This window comes from Condylostylus longicornis, unplaced genomic scaffold, assembly GCF_029603195.1.
Source record: "Condylostylus longicornis isolate FDR11 unplaced genomic scaffold, ASM2960319v2 ptg000038l, whole genome shotgun sequence".
Lineage (NCBI taxonomy): Eukaryota > Metazoa > Arthropoda > Insecta > Diptera > Dolichopodidae > Condylostylus > Condylostylus longicornis.
This window is the reverse complement of record NW_026578007.1, coordinates 674,439-693,043: the sequence shown is the minus strand read 5'-3', so window position 1 is coordinate 693,043 and position 18,605 is coordinate 674,439. Positions and strand designations below refer to the sequence as shown.

At 28.3% G+C, this 18,605-nt stretch overlaps 1 protein-coding gene across 2 annotated transcripts; it reads right to left on the bottom strand.

Moving 5' to 3' along the window:
• Window positions 1-984: 984 nt before the first annotated feature.
• On the bottom strand, window positions 985-16,556 carry LOC129609321 (opsin, ultraviolet-sensitive). 2 transcript variants are annotated; one of them, XM_055521286.1, is made up of 6 exons: window positions 16,443-16,556; window positions 6,610-7,089; window positions 4,994-5,179; window positions 3,539-3,669; window positions 2,646-3,007; window positions 985-2,549 (listed from the first exon to the last, which is right to left on the bottom strand). In XM_055521286.1, exons 2-6 carry the CDS (start codon window positions 6,807-6,809, stop codon window positions 1,983-1,985), a joined length of 1,446 nt encoding a protein of 481 aa, XP_055377261.1. In that variant the 5' UTR covers window positions 6,810-7,089; window positions 16,443-16,556; the 3' UTR covers window positions 985-1,982. The 2 variants fall into 2 exon arrangements, with proteins under 2 accessions (XP_055377261.1, XP_055377260.1); XM_055521285.1 differs by lacking the exon at window positions 16,443-16,556 and adding an exon at window positions 16,092-16,314.
• Between the last annotated feature and the right edge of the window lie 2,049 nt (window positions 16,557-18,605).

Genomic DNA, 18,605 nt, shown 5'->3' with positions numbered 1-18,605 from the left:
AATGCACCAAAATTATCAGGTAATATTTATCAGGTATCACGATTACAAATATAGAAAACTGAATACAATGAATTGACATTAGGCTTTCGAAATTAAATATCGCGAATCTCGAATCGATTGAAATTTAGAATACTTATTTTCACATATGTACATATGTTTTTCATTTTAACTATTTAATTTGGCAAAACGTAGGTTCACTTGAGCTTAGAAACTATATATCAAGACAATTAACATAAAATACAAATTTCTGTAAGAATTTTACTATCTTGCAAGTGAAAACCCGATAAAACATACATAAAAATTTTTTATAACATCTTTCTTATTTAGAAATCTTGCAAACGTGCTTGATGTTTAATTTAACGTACAGTTGTGCAGTTTGTGAATAAAAATTTATAGATATTTTTTTTTTCATAATTTTTCGCCAATTTATAAGAATTTAGAAACATACTTCAATTACAAATAACTTCTTTCCTTATTTAAGATAGCATTTCGAAACACTAATCCTTGTATTAGAAAAATTCTGACGTGTGCAAAATGTGGCCGAAAGCTCTGCGTATTTCCCAAATGACGTTTAAAAATAATAATATATTTTCCCGTTTTAATTTGGCAAATGCGTAACATACAAAATTGAAGTACCAGTGTTGGGTAAGCTTATTTTAAAATTTAAGATTAGTAATCTGAAATGAATCTATAAATCTCAAAATGTAATCGACCAAATTCATGATTCGTAAAATTTATTTTCTTTAGATTTGTATTTAAATAGCCTTACATGTAGATAATGAAAACGATCTATTGAAATAGATTTTTTATTACTACGTATATAATTTTGTATAAATTTAGATATAACATTTATCTAAGCATAATGAACTGTATAGCTAATTAAGTTTTTTTAGGGTATAATAATTTCATAATGGTATAATTTTAAGAGAATCTAAAATATTTTTTATTCTGTTATAGAAGTTATAGGGAAATGAAATGTTAACTTTGGCGAAGAATTATTTGAAAAAAAAGTTATTTGAAATGTCAATTGGCCAACCTGACATATTGTATACATTGTATTCTGCTATGACAATCAATTTTTCATATTTCTAAGAGTGAGGTGATACGAAAAATTTGGTTTTAGGGAGATAGTGGCTTAATAATTAAGGTTTGCCTGCGTTAACATTTTGCTTTTTATCTTGAAAAGTGAAGAAACACCATAAACGAGTGAGCAGACTGAGTTAAACAAATAGGAAAATATGCTAAAAATTGCAAAAAATTCACATTTCATTCTTAATTTCTATGTCCTATTTCTAATGCCAATTAATAATTGTCTTAGATATAGTCAAAAATGTAGCATGCAGAGTCAGCAGAAATGCAGTTTTCTCGTAAGTTAAATGCAAGTTATTTCGATTTGTTTTTCTACACTTTTTAATTTCAATTGAGAGATTTATCTTAATTTCATTTTTGATTAACTTCCAAAGCTTAATATGCTTTGCTGCTATATTTTCAACAATATTTTGCCGAATAGATAACAGGTTTGTTTTAAATTTAAAAATTATCTTTACAAGGGATTTATTTTATATCGCAAAGTGTTTATTCCATCTTGCATTTTCAAATAATGGCTCGCCATTTTCAACTTTTTGTGTTAGTTCATCGGTATTTTAATATATGAGCACATATGAACATCATTTGGGAAGTAAAATATTTTCGGTCGTATACTGGTCACACTACAAACTTATGCGCTCATAACTATAAGTGAAAGATTTTGCTGAAGTTTTCAATATTAAAATATACAGTTAGGTGCACTGATAATTATGGGCTCAGTTTCAGATTTCAATTAAAAGTTCAATTCCTACAAACATTCTTTTCATTAAACTATTTGGCAAAAGTAAAATTTTAAAAAAGTCATTCTTCAGTGCACAATTTTCTTTTTATATAGTGCAAATTGAAATATCATTACAAATAATATGTTTTAATATGCTAATAATGCAGTTTGTTTGTTAAAATGTGGTATTTGACAATTTAACTGTTTTGGATAATTCAACATTTTGAAGGTGCGTTAAATTATGATCTAATTCAGTAGCTGGACATGCTGATGAATGAGATAATTCTTCTTGAGTTATTTTGATCGGATCAGTATTGTTTAGAATTGCAATTTGATTGCCTTGTGCATTTTGCATGTTTTGGTCTTGTGTAGCTGATACTGCTGCTTTAACACTATGGTGACGTATTGATGATAACGTTGACGAACGAAATGTCGATGTACGTTTGACTGACATATCTTCTCCCAAAAACATTTTACGAAACTCTAAACGAAATCTTGGATGAGTAACAGCATATACATATGGATTAATGCAAGCAGAAATTTTACAGAATATTGCTGGTACCATAGAACAAAGTGGTGTTAAATAGTATTCGTTGCCAGAAATTCCTATTAGAGCTACTACAGCATATGGCGTCCACGCTAAAAACCATAATGATATTATACCACTCACTATTGCAGTTAACTTAAATTCAGTCTTATTTTTATCTTTGCTTGACTGTATGCTATTCGCAGATATAACCACCTAAAAATATAAATAAAACAAAATAGTACGATTGAAAAAAAAAGATCGTAATTATTCAAATATTAGGTATATTTTTCAATATATTATAATATTCACCTTTAGTATGTAAAAGTAACAGTAAGATATTATTAAAAATGGGAGTATATAAGCTCCAATAAAAAAAGTGAACATAAAAATTTTCGCATCGTCTTTTTTTGAAAGATAATCAAAACTGCAGGTTGTTAAAAATCCTTCTGGTACATATTGGCTTAATCCTATATCTAGTGCTGGAATACTCGCAAAAATAAGACTGTAAGTCCACAAAAATAAAAGTATTAGTCTTGTACGTATTTTTGTTGTGCCTCGTAATGGTTCTAGTGGATAAACGATAACATGATATCTATCAATCGAAATAGCAGTTAAAGTTGTTATCGAAACACATCCTGTTAGTCCGCCAAGAAAGCCATAAATACGACATCCTTAATTTTACAAATTAATTAAAATTCAAATATAAAAAAACTTAAATTTTTAATTTGTAATAAGAAGACTAACATTTAGATATAAATATGTTAAAACTAAAGAATGCTTCGCTAGCGTCTTCGATTAGAAACATGATCAACTAATATGAAAAATGCCAATGTATAATTCAAATCTTAATAAGTTAATTTAATCACCAAGATTATCTGAGAGGCATTACTTAAAGTGATGGGATGTTATTCAAAAATTTTGTAGTTTTCAAAATTAAATCAATTTTGAAATTTTAGATCGATATATATTTCAATTCTTTTAAATAGTATAATACGTGATGGATCCTAGAGAACATTGATGAATAACTTTACTTTACAACATATTTTTGTGTTTAAGCTATGTTTAAAGTTTTAATCATTAAGTTTTGTTGCATTCCACGAAAAATGAACTGTGATACTTTCTAGTGTAATAAAAAATATTAAGCTCTTAAATAAAATAAAATAAATTGTTTGTTTTTGGTTCTGATAAATTTTTAAGTTTACCTAGATCTCCAAGTGCCGGTCCTAAATTATAGCTGTTGTAAGCTGCAATCGGAGATTTTCCTATCATCAGAAAATCGCTTATAGCCAAGTTTATTACCAGAGTATTAGCAGGTGTTCGTAATGACTTACACCTGTTTATTAATAAAAAACATACTGCTTAAAATAATATTCATACATAGATTTACATAAAATTACAATTAATGAAACAAAACATATAATATTTGACAGAAAAGTAAAAAATCTTAGGCGATATTTTAATAATTTGCATATTGGTATACCCATAAAAAAGTCAACTACTCGTATCCCCAAAAAAATTTATTTTTAATTGTTAGTCACATATACATGTCGCCGGCTGGGAATTATGTTATCGCACGCGTCATTTAGTTAGTTTCGAGAAAAATGTATTAGAAAGTTTGATTAAATTTATTGAGAAAACTATCCGATTTTATCTTTTTTTATTACTTAATAAAGATTTTGCCACATTTTTTCGTACAAAGATTTTTTAAGCACACTATAGAAATTAGTTTAAAAGTTGTAAGCATTTTTGGAAACGAAGGTCACAGAATTGGTTTAGTCCATCTCATATGTTTGTTAATTTTTTTTTCACATTGTGGGAGGCGGCGTAAAATATAATGGATATGGAATACTATAAACTAAACTCAAATTTTATCAGTTTCTTTGAGACTTCTGCGTTGGGGCTTTAATTATTTTAAAAATTAATAATGTGACATAAAAATATGTCAAACAGAAGAGTTTTTTTTATACCATTTGTTTCATTGTAAACTTTAAACCATTTTATCAATTAAAATCTTAATATTCTGTAAATAAATACCTGTAGAGCTAAAATTCGATGGCTAAGTTCGTTCTTGGCTGTCCTGATTTATTGCACTATCAGCTACAGTAAAATCGGGTTCGATTTCGTCAATGGCTAAATATTTAGATTTTGTTGATGATAAGTGATATGATAAATTATGTATTTCTAAGTTTTTCAAAAGAGTTTTTAAGTTTTAAACTCTCCCATATGAAAATTTTAGTAATATTTAGTTTTTTCATTTAAAATTACATTTTTGAATAAAATTCATATTATGTACTTATTTTTCCATACACTTCGATATATCGTTGATGACATTATGTTCCGACAAACATGTCAGTTTACTAAGAAAGCAAAAATTATACTGAAATTTTATGAGTATTATTTTGATAAAAATAATACTGAAAGCTTGGAGTTGATTTAATATGGATATGGAAAATAAGTAAGAAATTTAGTTTTATATTATTACATTTGAATATAAACTCATATTAGCTTGAAACGTGGAAAAAACTCTGTAATTTGAGAACGGGTACAAATAGGGAAAAACAATAAAATAATTTCCAACCGACGATATGTGTACAACACCATGCTTATAGTTTCCAAAAAAATTATTATTCATACATCTATAATTATTGTAAACTTACCTTATAAACATAAAAATTACCAAAGCATTACCACAGCATCCGAAAATTGTTAAAAGTACATATATAACTGCAATTATCATATGAGTTTTTTCTGCTGGAGGTGAGAACTGTAGCCAAAACTCATTTATACGTTCAACATATTTTTTATCCAAATTACCAGTAAATAACGTGAGTGCTGGATGTGTTCTGGGAAGAAACTTTGTTTTAGTAACCCTGTCTGTTTTTTATTAGAAAAAAAAATTAATTTTAAATAAAAAATGTTTGCATATTTAGAACGTTCATTCAGACATATCGCACATATAGAAAGAATTAAGGTTAACTTTGGTGTTAAAGAAATCTGGCAAGATAGGATAATGGTATGGAAGGAAACTCCCATTCCGCCTTTTTTATTTTGATCTAGTCAGAAAGATTTTATTATATTTGAGAATTTAATGACAGAATGGTTAAAATTACCTTTGGTAATTTCTTACTGTTATGGAAGCTATAATTTTTTACGAGGATATTACCTTATTTTGAATTGTTAAACGTCAATTCGACAGCCATTTATTCTGTTTTTCTATTGTACAGGGCGTTTTTCATAATGTGGCAAATAATTTCAGGGATTATTCTTTGATCAATTTCCAGAAAAAAATTGTGTGGGTAGGGTGGGATGCGGATGTACTCGTTTTCCAACTATAGCCTGTTGAAAATTTTTTTTCGCATATTTTTTGAACACATTTAACAGGTTTTACTGGAAATACTATGAGAGATGAGCAAAATATAATATGTGTAAATTTTTATCAGCGCATCAAAAGAAAAACAAAAAAAAAATTAAAATTTTTGAGAAATTTTGAGTTTTGTAAAAAAAATTTCAAAAGAAAAAAAAATTCTGATTTTGACGAGCTGTATATCGGAAACTGTGACCCATATCAAATTTTAACGCCAAAAATAAAGAGGAATCAATCGCCTGTAAAACAAGCTCTTAATGATAGCTCTATGTTGTATGGTCCTGAAATTATAAGCATTTATTTTTATGCAGGAAAAGTTGGTTTTTTTTCAACAGAATTTTTTTGGAAATTGATTAAAGAATCATCCATGAAATTATTTGCCATCTTATGCGAAACACCTTGTATATATTCTTATTAGTTTCTTATTATGTTTCTTATTGACAATTATTTCTTCTTATAAATTTTAATTTTTGACTTTTCGGCTTTTACAGAGCTTTAAAAATTGCTTTTGGTTTGGGGACAGTAGTTTAACTAAAACTTGCACTTTGATTGCTTGGAAAGGTTAAAAACTGAAGAGCGGGCCAGGATACGAAAATAATAGTGTTAAACAGTGTAAAATTATATTGTGCAAACAGATAAACACACGGATAGGTTGTGTAAAACTAATAGTTATATAATTTTTTTAATATTTCTAGAAATGTCCCAAGGAGCAACAACACTTACAACATATTTGTAAGCTTTCTTAGCTTACAATATTGAGCGATTGACAAATTGAACTTTATAAGTGCAGCAATGGAAATTTGGAAACCTATATGTGTCAAATATTTATTCTTTGAATATTTTAGAATTTTGAACGTTATTTTGCCAAATGTAGTTTGGCAAGAAACTTGTAACGGTAATTATACTTACCTTAAAGTTTTATTTAATTCATCTGGCTGTATTATAAATGGAATATCTGTTATTAGAGCATATGTTGTATTATCATAATATGTAGCAGTTGTTGAATTGTATGATATTCCACCCAATAAATCGAAAGATTCCGTAAATATATCTGGTGTTCTACTTTTTGCAATTTGTGTAAAATTTGTTGAATTATTTTCCCAATCCATTTTATTCCGATATTTGGTCCATTTGTATTGAAATAAAGCGAGAACTTAATGCAGCTTTGAACTATTAAATGCAAGCTTTGAATGCCTTGTCACTATTTGAGTACTCATGTTTTAAAGCTTATAGTTTAACCTCTTTCCGCACGTCGGTTTAAAAACTTATTCGTTATATAAAACTACGTACGTACAACCGGGTACATGTGAGTATAAGGGCTTACTTTCATAAAGCAATATTACAAGAATTGTTGTAATATTGTATGTCAACATCAAAAGTCGTGGAAATCTGAAATTAAAAAGAAATTGGTAAGGCTTTTTGATATTTTGCTCTATAAATAATTTGTAGTACAGCTATTTCACTTATTCATTGTACTTATATATTTTAAAAATTTTAAATGGAGATTCACAATGTAAGTTTCAATTCTGAATTTGAGTAAATATTTTTTATCAATTTTTTCTTCTAAATGTTTTTAATGTTTTTAATGTTTCTTAAAAAAAGTATGTACATAATTTTTTTATTGGAACTTTGTGATATAGTGAATCCTTATAATATTTTCACTATAATTTTATATACACATTACAAGAATACTCGTAGACGTAGAAATAGAAACCCAGCTACATGTATATCCAGGTGCATTCCTTATTGCCGACCGTATTGCGAATACAATGGATAGGTTATGTGATGGCAACAAATTTTGCATATCGACTTTTCGGTGGGAATGCACTTCCCATGGTAGGGAAGTGTAAATAAACTACTTTTAGGAACCTTTCAGTCTGTCTGGCTATGTGTGAACGCGTGTATCTCAAGTTCGGCTGAACCGATTTTGTTGAAATTTTATATGTAAGTTTATTTCGAACATTGCGCAGATTTATCAACTTTTGGGATATATCAGGCCTCGTGAACTGCATTTTTTAGCCGGTCTGTTTTACATTTTTGACCATTTTGAAGAAAGCATTCAACAAATTTACTTGAAATTTCATATATTAGCTTCGTTGGACCATCTGCGAAGCCTCTTAACTTTCGGAAGAAATCAGGCGTCAGCAACTGGACGTTTACTTCGGAACAAATATACATTTTTAAGTGTATAAACAGAAATAATCAACCGATTTCATTGATATTTTGTATTTAAATTCTTCATATTAAAACAATGAACAATAAATTTTTTAGAAAGATCAAGGCTCGAAAACTGATTTGCGGGCCAATTTTACATTTTTCACCATATCTACGGAACGAATTGATGGAATTTCTTCAAATTTGATGTTGGAGTTCTGGTTGTTACCCAAACTAACTGGCGAGCATTTCAGGGAATTCGGGTAGCACAAAAACGAAACTCTACTAAGAGCCAAATTTACATTTTTCTAGGTATTTTAACAATAAGCTTATACTCTAATGTCCTAAAAACTGGAAAGAAGTATTTAACAGACATTTTTATAATATTCTGTGCAAATTTTCAAAACAATGCAGAGCAAATTTATTTTATAACCGAGGTCATTTCATCCTTATTTTACTACCATAGTTTCTAAAAAGAAATTATAAAAGAAGTGTAGCAAATTTCGCGGTGTAAAATGTATACCATGGATAGCATGTTTTGTTTTCGTTAACATTAAATTAACCGAATCTTGTAGATTAATTTTATACTAAAGTTCTGGCGTAATGGCACCAAATTTCACATGCCGGGCTTATGGAAACTCATAAACTACTATTAAAAATACATATGACTGTCCATTTGTGTGTCTTTCTGTGTACTCTTTCAGCACAACCCATTTAAATGAAAATTTATTTTTAAATTCTGTTGAAAATGAATATTTGAAAGATTGCTTATGTCATATGACCGGGTTGATAAAATTTTGTGATATGTCAGGTATCAATCATGGATTTTTTCTACAGTAAATTTTGCGTTATTGGGTGCTCTTGAGAAAATAATTGATTGACTTTTTTTAGATTTTATATAACCTTGATATGATAATACGACGATTAATCTAGCTTGAAATTCTAATGCCAGAAACTGGACTTTGCAGACAAAATTTACATTTTAATTGGTTTTTGGAAATTTAATAGAACAATGAACCCGCGAACATTTTACAAACATCAGGTTTAATTTCTCCATTTTGTCTTTCTATTTTTTAATTCTTTTTACATGGTGGTATAAAATAAATCAATTGCATGTAATTGTATTTTTTACTGTATACGTTTTGTAACAATGACTTTACCACATATTACTGTAAGCATTCGTAAAATAGTCACAAATTAATAAACCTACTTGAATACATACATAATCCCTAATGCATCTCCTGTAAGTTAACTTAACTATAAATTTACTAAACAAAAATAATATCAAGTAAAAGCTGTTATAAATCATTAAACAAAGTTTTTGTAAGTTTCACACAGTTTTATTAATAATTGTCTCTGACCTTGTTATTTTAAGTGTTCTATTGTCGACTGCATTATAAAATAATGAAGTTTTTGTGTTGGCACCATATTTCAAATGTCAAGCTTTCGAAGTAAATGCATTTTCTCGTGATGTTGTAAAGTAAATAAACTATTTTTAAAAAGTTGCCTGTCTGCCTGTTTGTTTATATCTACTTTAGTATACCAATTTTGATGAAAACTAATTTTTGGGCTCTCTTTGGGCGCGTCGCAAATTGTTCATCTTTTGGGTTAGTCTAGCCACTAGGTCTTCATTATATGCCTATTTTATTAAATTAATAAGAATTTCTCAATATTATTCCCAAGATAGCGGTCATTGTTGAATTTACACATATTGTGGTGGACATAATTGCCCTTGAAATTAAATTAACCCGTTCCCTTCAGAATTTGTAAGTTCTCAGACCACGGTCTGATATATCCAAAAATTTATGAATCTGTGCCATAGCCAAAATAAAAACGTATATAAAATTTAATCAAAATGGGCTCAGCCGAACTCTAGATAGACACGTGCACACATAGACCAGCAGACCGACGCCTATCTAACAGTAGTTTATTTACGCTTTCCCATAATGGAGAAGTGCGCTCGCTCTGAAAGCTCGACATCCAATATTTGGTGCCATCACTTAAACTACCTCATTTCATACAATGCGGTCGGTATTACTGTATAATTTAATAAATCGTTCATTTTTTTCGAATAGCGAATTCGACTACGCTTATTGTTTTCTAACCCTAAAAATACACAAAAAACAGCACAAAATAATTTTGGTACATTAATGAGAACAGTTTAAGAAGTGTATTGAAAAAGTGTTATTTTCTTATTAAAGAAAAAGAAGATAATCCATTCATTTGTATTTACTGAATTGAATTCATACTACTTAAGAAAAACATATTACTTATTCTATAATATTTTTTATATAATATTTTACGTAATATATACATACATACACATATCTTATTTTTAAATTTTGAAATAGCATTTTCACATGTAGTGTCAATTATTTGTCCACGTGCAGAAACTACGACTTATAGACTTTCATATCAAAGGAAGAAAAATAAAATAAATATGTAATATAAAAGTTAATTGGTATCATTGCCATTACCAACTAGAAATTATGTACATATAAAATATATATTATTTTAATGTTTTAAATCAAATCATAACTAACAGTTATATTAGTTATCATACAGATATGCAAAGGATTGAACTTTGTTACATTAATATGAAATATTCGTACTTGACATTTATATATACATATGCAGGATGTCTTACATCAAAGTGCACTTCTATACACCATTGTATAAGCCCTCATGAGTAGACAAAACTTTTGTATGGAGACTATGTCCATAGCTTGACAGGTTCAAAATTACAGGGGCTTAAAGCCCAACTGTCATTTTTACTTATTGAAATTTTAAGTATAAGTTCGCGCCTGTGTAAGACAGACCATAATTATTGACTTTAAGCTCCTGTTACTCCGAACCTGCTGAGCTGTGAATATAGTCTCCATACAAAAGTTTTGTCTAAACATGAGGGTCTATGCAATCGTATATATATAGCATTGTACTTCGATACGAAACACCCTGTATATATTATATACTTACATATGTACTTAATAATATTTCTTAAAAAAGAATGCTTAAAAAAGCATTGTTATTTCATATTTTTCAAAAATCTATTCAACTGATTCGTTTGAAAAATAGACACGTAAATAATATTTGCTATGAATTATACAATTTGTGTATTACATACATACAAATTATTAGTATAACGTGTAAAATGAGATAATTTCCATAATGATATTTGAGCTTAATTTCCGGCGTAACTATTCTTAAAATATGCTTAAAGAACATTTAATAGAATTACTTTATATGCATTGTTTAAGAATATGATACGCGGAAATCAAAGCTAAAGAAAGAACTTTAAGCTTGGATTACTAACGCCGCAACCTAATTAATATTGTAATAGACTTTTTTAATAGGTGGCTCCAGATAATGACTTCATACTTTGCGATTTCATAGCCTGATGTGACAAAAACCATTTCTTCTACTATTTTTGGTTAAAAGACAATAAGGGTCTTCAAAGATTAAAATTTAACAATTTTTAACGACTTATATCTCTTAAACCAATTTAAACAAGTTATCAAGATCAACAAAATGTTAAATAAAGCTTGCGTGGTCTTTTTAAAGAACATACTAACATCCGTTAGAAGGTTTCGAAGATATAACAGTTTTTTGCACAAAGTTAATGTCGAATTTGTGAAGTTATGGTATTTTTTTGTAACTTCAGAAACCACCCTAATTAACATAGTTTTATTAGTTTGGCCTTCAAAATGTTCGCAGTATTAAATTCCAAATCCGTTTCCCTCTTTTTTTGCTCTTTAAGAAAATTTTAGGCAGCGCAAACTATAAGTATTTCTAGATCGAAATTAAAAAAAAAAAATTAAAATGATATTTTTTTTCAAAATTAAATTTTAATAAAGAAGTAATATAATAAGAAATAGGAAATGATAATTTCTGGTGATTTTGTATTCACAAAATTCAAAAAGCTCTATAGCAGTCCCCCTTTCTCACATATAAACATTCTTAAAGAAACTAACTATAACCGCAACATTTTCATTTTGTACAAAATTTATTCAATATAATAATTGAAATTATGAAAAAGTGAAATTAATTATATTAGAAACGAGAAAAAATAGAGTTGACCATGTCAACTCTGTGATACCCGTACGAATTTGTTATCCTATGTGCGCGAATAAAGATGCCGTAACTAACTGTGGGACAGACTATGACTTTAAGTTGCCGCATTAGCATATCAATTTATGCAAAATTTCAGTGCTATGTGTTTTTCAAAATACTGTGTGTGCCAAACCAGTAGTAGAAGTTGTATGGCAGCTACCAGAAGGAGCCAAGCAATTTTAACGACTTTTATGACACACATTGGCTCTACTAATACATTCGTTTGTGTAAAATTTGAATACCATAGCTTTTATAGTTTCTGAGATATAAACAAATAACTTTTGAAGTTGTATGGCAGGTGCCAGAAGGAACCAAGTAATTTCAACGACTTTTATCAAATACATCGGCCCAACTAACATATTCGTTCTTGTGAAATTTCAATACCATAGCTTTTATAGTTTCTGAGATATAGACAAATAACTTTTGAAGTTGTATGGCAGGTACCAGAAGGAGCCAAGTGGTTTCAACAAATTTTATGAAACACATTGGCCCTACTAATATATTCGTTTGTGTGAAATTTCAATACCACACCTTTTATAGTTTCTGAGATATAGCCAAATAAATTTTTAAGTTGTAAGGCAGCTACCCGAACCGGTACCCCGATCATATCCAACTTAAATAGGGTTCTGGCACTTATTACAATAAATCATTTGTGAAAATTTGGTGAACTTAGCTCAATTAGTTTTTGAGTTATCGTTGGGACGAACGGACGGACGCACGGACGGACGGACAGACGGACAGACGGACGGACGGACGGACAGACAGACGGACGGACGGGCGGACAAAGGTAAATCAACTCAGAATTTGACTCTGATCAAAAACATATGCTTGAGTCTATATATAAGACCGTTATTTCTTAGCGTTACAAACGGTAAGGCAAATTTAGTATACCCTTCGAACATACGTTCGTACGGGTATAAAAATGAAATTAAAACTAGGGAGATTTTTTCGAATTGATACCATATACTTTTTATTGAAAGAAAAGTTCATATATGTATACATATTATATAGATAGACAATTATTGTCGAATTGACAATATCAAGAAACTCTTGTAACAATAAATTTATCTTAATTTTGGATATCATTGAAAATACTTAAATGAAAACATATAATTGATTCATTTAAAAGTAAAAGTAGCTTTTGATTGCACTCGATTTTAAAATTGATTTTTTTTACATGTAACCTATAAATATTGCGAAAGCGAAATTTGCTATGGTTGTAGTTTTCTTTTTCTTTTTTGTTTCTAATTGAATAAAATTATGATTATCGATTTAAATTTGTTGTAAATTTTTTTAATAAATGTTAAGGGCTTCTATAGGTAAAATAACCATACTGTAGAAAAAGTGAATGAAAATGCTTTATATACGAATACACGCAAATCACAAATTACAAACGAATAATTTTATTAAAATTTTTGAAAAAAATTTTTGAATAGCATAAAATAATATAAATTTAATTTTAAGTCTTGCGTTTTTTAGGTCAATGGGAGTAGGGTTTAATAGCAAATTACTGTTATCACGTGCAACTGACAATTCGTTTTGTATATCGTCCATCAAGTGAACCGTTAACTTATTCCAGTTAACGGTTGATTCAAATGAACCGTTAACAACTTGATTCAAATGAACCGTTAACTTATTCCAGTTTTTTTTAAATCGCACCTCTCTATAGTCTTATACGGTAAATTGAAATAATCTGATTTTTTTTGTATTGTGACAAAGTCCTGTGCTATATCTCTTTCTTTTGAATTCGTTGTCACTAAAATGTATAGTGTGTTATAATTAAACTGTGCAGCATTTGCATTTGTTGACAGCTTATTTCTTTAATTTATGCATACGCAAAAATGTAGAATTGGCCAAGAAAAGATTCAGTTTCCGAGGTGTGATATATCCAAAAAGTTGATAGCCAAAATAAACTCATACATAAAATTTCAATCAAAACCGGTTCAGCCGCACTTGTGATACACGCGTGCACACACTCACCGACTGACCGACAGGTTGCCGAAAATAGTTTATTTACACTTCGCTACCATGGAGAAGTACGCTCCCACCGAAAATTTGGTATGCAAAATTTGTTGCCATAACATATCCTCCCTTATTATATGCAATGTGGTCGCTAATACTGTATAAGTTAATAAATCGTTTTTAGCACTTTTCCAAAAAATTTTTGAAAAAAAGTGCTTATTAGTTTCACTCTGTCCATCTGTCCGTGTGTCTGTTTACAAAACTTCTACACCTTTGAAGATAGAAAGCTGAAATTTTACACGTACGTAGATCTTTCCAAAAAACCATTTTCTGATTTTATTTTATTTTATTTACCAGTTATTTTAAAACCCTAAAAACGGCATTTTTTAACTATTAATTGCAATAAAGCCATAAACATTTTTCAAATCTTGCAAAAGCAGAAAAATAGTAGTTGGCTTCTTCTTGATAGAATAGATCACGGCAAATGGTATGCCGTGATCGGCATACCATTTCTAAACGTTAAAAAAAGCAAAATGGCGGTTAAAATTTACCGTTATCTAAAATCCGTTTTTTCTAAATTTTTGATGCCGTTTTTCTTTTACACCGTAAGTTACAGGAGTCTGCAATTTTAGAAACTCTTAGATATTGGTAAATAATTTATTTCGTTAGAAGAAAATTTTTTCCCATCTCCACCCCCCCTCAAGTTATCACTTCTCAAAATTTGTAAAATTTGAATATTTGGCACCTTATATTTGCGAAACCACAAGCTTTTTCAAATTTCTATTAACGCAAAAAGCTAACGGTAAATTCCGTATCATTAAAAAATATAATTATTTTTCTTAACTCACACAATTAACCCTTAAAATCGAGCATCATGTGAACCCTTCTTTAAATTTATTTTTGCCACTCAGAAAAGTGCTACAGTACAAACCATTGGTTTGACCAAATTTTATTCGAATAGCGAATTCAACTACGTTTCTTTACTGTTTTCTAATCCGAAACATATACAAAAAGCAGCACCACATAATTTTGGTACATTTAAGAAGTGTATTGAAAAAGTGTATTTCTCTTATTAAAGGAAAAAAGAAATATTTTATAAATCATTTATTTGTATTTACTGAACTGAATTCATACTACTTACGGTAAACATATGCTTAAGCTATAATACTTAACATAACTACTAAGCTATAATATTTTACGTAATAGATACATATATCTTATTTAGGAATTTTTGCTCTTTAAGATAAAATTTTAAGCAGAAAACTAGAGGGAAATGATAATTACTAATAATTTTATAGCACAAAATTAAAAAAGTTTTAGAGCAAATCCCCCTTTCTCACATATAAACATTTTTATAGAAACTAACTATAACCGAAACACTTTCTTTTTGCACAAAATTCATTCAATGTGTAGGGGTGGTTGAAATATACTCGTTCTCGAGCTACAACCTATTAAAAAAAAGATACCGAACCTTTCCTACATTTAAATAAATAATCATAAGTTCGGAATCATACAACATAGAGTTATCATTGGGTGCTTGTTTTACAAGCGATTGATTGTTCTTTATTTTTTGTTTTTCAATTAATTTTATTTCGGCTATAATTTTGGAGATACAGCTCATCAAAGTCAGAATTTTTGTATTTTTTTATTAATAAAATTTTGTTATTTTATTTTTTAAAAACATGCGAAAAATGCATTTCTCACACAATTTTTTGCTGAAAATTGATCAAAGAATCATCCCTGAAATTATTTGCCACTTTATGCGAAACAAGCTGTATATATGTACATAATCTAACCCCGTTTACACTTTTTAACTTAAGAAGAATTCTATTCCTGTTGTAATAATCTGAACAGAAAACGTTGAATACTCACATTATTAACAATAATATTCTTTTCTACATTATTTTATTCAAACTTCTTTCTTACAATTGCAGCAATGATTGACAGCATGAAAATTGAAACAATAATATTAAATAACAAAAATGCATGCATATGTAAACAAATTTTATACACATACATACATACAATATGTACATCAATTCAGTAAGGTATAACCATACTTTTGTTCGGGTACTAAGGCGAGTATTTTGAAAATTGCTTCGAACATTTCATATTCTTAATTATTTTAAAAGTATTTACATTTTACAAGAATAATACCCATTTACCTATGTTTGTGCTGATATCTATTTTCTTATATTATTTAAATAAAAAGATGATAAATTATTTTCTCGTACAAGTCACTTCATTTACAAATGTTTGTTTTTTTTTTTTAACCTCAAAGAATAAGATTTAATTATTTTTATTTTAAGGTCCATTTAAAATATATTCAACTTATAAACGTGAACATTGTAATATTTTAAATTTAAATCATTTTTTACTAGACACCTTTAATTAGGTTCTTTGCTATGAAGGAGAAATATAAATATCTTTATATTTCTCCAATAAAAGGAATTTATTAAATACTTTTGTTTGTGAACTTAACTATTTTTTGAAATATTTTGAAAATACATACATACATCAAAAACTTTATTTCTTTTTATATTTTCTTGCATTAACAAATTATTAATATATTCTTATTTTAATAGTTTTCTTCATTATATAATTTTCAATTAGATAATAACAATTGAAATAATTAACTATGTTTATATAAATATTCAATTATTCCAAAGTAAAAAACTAATAACGGTACATGGAATTTTTTTACAAACAATTATTTTACTTTATATACCGCATATTTCTGAATGTGTAGAATGGTATAGAATTTAAGAACACTTTCTGAAAAAATTAAAAGATTTTTTCAATTCGGATCTCGAGAATACATTATAACAATATGAAGAACCAAAGAATACTGAAGACATTTGTGAAAAATAAAGAAATTTAATATATCGTCAGATTTTTTAAAAAATCTGAAGCTATAATAATAATTATCGTGTTGTTTTTTGTTTTTTTTTTCCTAAATTTCAAGAAACGAAACTTTGCAGACATACTACACATACATATATGTAAGTATTTTTTATTATTATTTTTATGCACATTTTATTGGTATATAAAAATTGTAAGCATATTGCATATAATACATACATAAGAAATTGTACATATTTGTAGGTATATTTTTACATTATAGCATAATCAATGTCAATTGTTTTTATGTGTAACCATCTTCCCCAAAGAAAGTTGTTTATGAAAAATTTTAAGTGATCTGTTTGCTTATATCTTTAGTTTATACCTTTAGAGAAGAAGTATAACACAAAAAATAAGAACGTTTTATATATTGTTTTCGTTTATTCTTTTTTATACAAAACACGTACATACATATAAATATATATTATTTAATAAGTACGCCACTATAGTGTTAAACCTTCTTTAATTTTTAAGTATTAAATATTTGATGTTAAAATTTTTCAATATATAAAAAAATTTTAATTATATTTAATGCATAGTTTTCTTTCGACGGAAAATCAATCGAACTTTAGAACGATGTATTAACATTAGGGCAAAATCTTAGGTAAATTTGCTATAGAGCTATTTAACAACATTGGATCAAACCAATATCAATTGAAACGTAACGCTTTTCTTTTAAACATAGATTATTACAGATCCTTTATTTTAAAAATTATATATTTTATTTTTGTATGATTAACTTTAGCACGACACATTCACTTAATATAATAACTTTAGGATTTGAGCAAAAAGTAAAAAAAAGTGAACGTGAAACACAATTAAGTTAGTTGCGGTGTTTAAGGTAGCCAGAACCAGTGTTAAAGCAAGTTAGATTGATAAAATTATGTTTGAGATATATCCATATTCCATTACTACTTTGAAGCGATTGCAGCTTTAAATTTTTCATGAATTATACCGCAGCATGCTGCTATCAACTTGTTTACTCAGTTAAAAGGCTTATATAACGGTATGTCAATAAATGATGTCAAACTTGCCGTTTTCACATAATAGCTGCTCAAAAAATCTTAGAATAGAACAATGAAAGTTTTTCATTTTTACAACCTTTGTATTAACTCACACCTAATGTTTGGGTTTTTCTTACCTATTTTAAAGCATTTCTACAAGTCTGATTGGCTTAAAATTTTACATTGAGTGGTAAGTCTGATGAAAATGCAATATTTTAGTGTTTTTTTAAGGGTGGATCGGTTCAATGAGCTTCCACATAACTCCTCCTTAGCGAAACCTGATATCTTTGAATCTCTTCAAGCTACATATTTCAAAATTAAGGAAAACTTGTTGAACCTTGTGCTTACAAATATTTTAAAACAAGGGGATTGAGGACGGCTCAAAAAAGGAGTTGAAGACGATCAACCTCCAAAAACTCTTTTTCTGCTCACCCTTTTTCTTAACAATAAAGTTATACATACTCCAAATTAGAGGAAAAGTCGTCGAGTGTTGCATTTAGAAGTTTATATACAATATAAAGGTTGAGGAAAGCTCGATTCGATGAGCTGCCAAACAACTCCTTTTTTGTCTACGCTAATCTATTACAGTTACGTTCTTGAAATTAGAAGGCTCGGTTCGTTGACCGAACAACCCCTATTTTATCTGCGATCAAAACCATAAACTTAAAATTTCGTATGTTATTACCGAATGTTGTGCCAAGAAATTTTACAATGTGGAGGTTGAAAAAAAATGCTTTAATAAAAAATTCCATTTAAATTACATACATATGCACA

Bases quoted from the DNA above. Each gene is read 5' to 3' on its own strand.
- LOC129609321 (XM_055521286.1), bottom strand. From the start codon at position 6,809: ATGGATTGGGAAAATAATTCAACAAATTTTACACAAATTGCAAAAAGT. The intron at 3,670-4,993 runs GTAAGTTTACAA...ATTAATAAACAG, and splicing joins GTAATTTTTATGTTTATAAG to GTGTAAGTCATTACGAACAC. The intron at 2,550-2,645 runs GTGAATATTATA...TTATATTTTTAG, and splicing joins GTTACTTTTACATACTAAAG to GTGGTTATATCTGCGAATAG.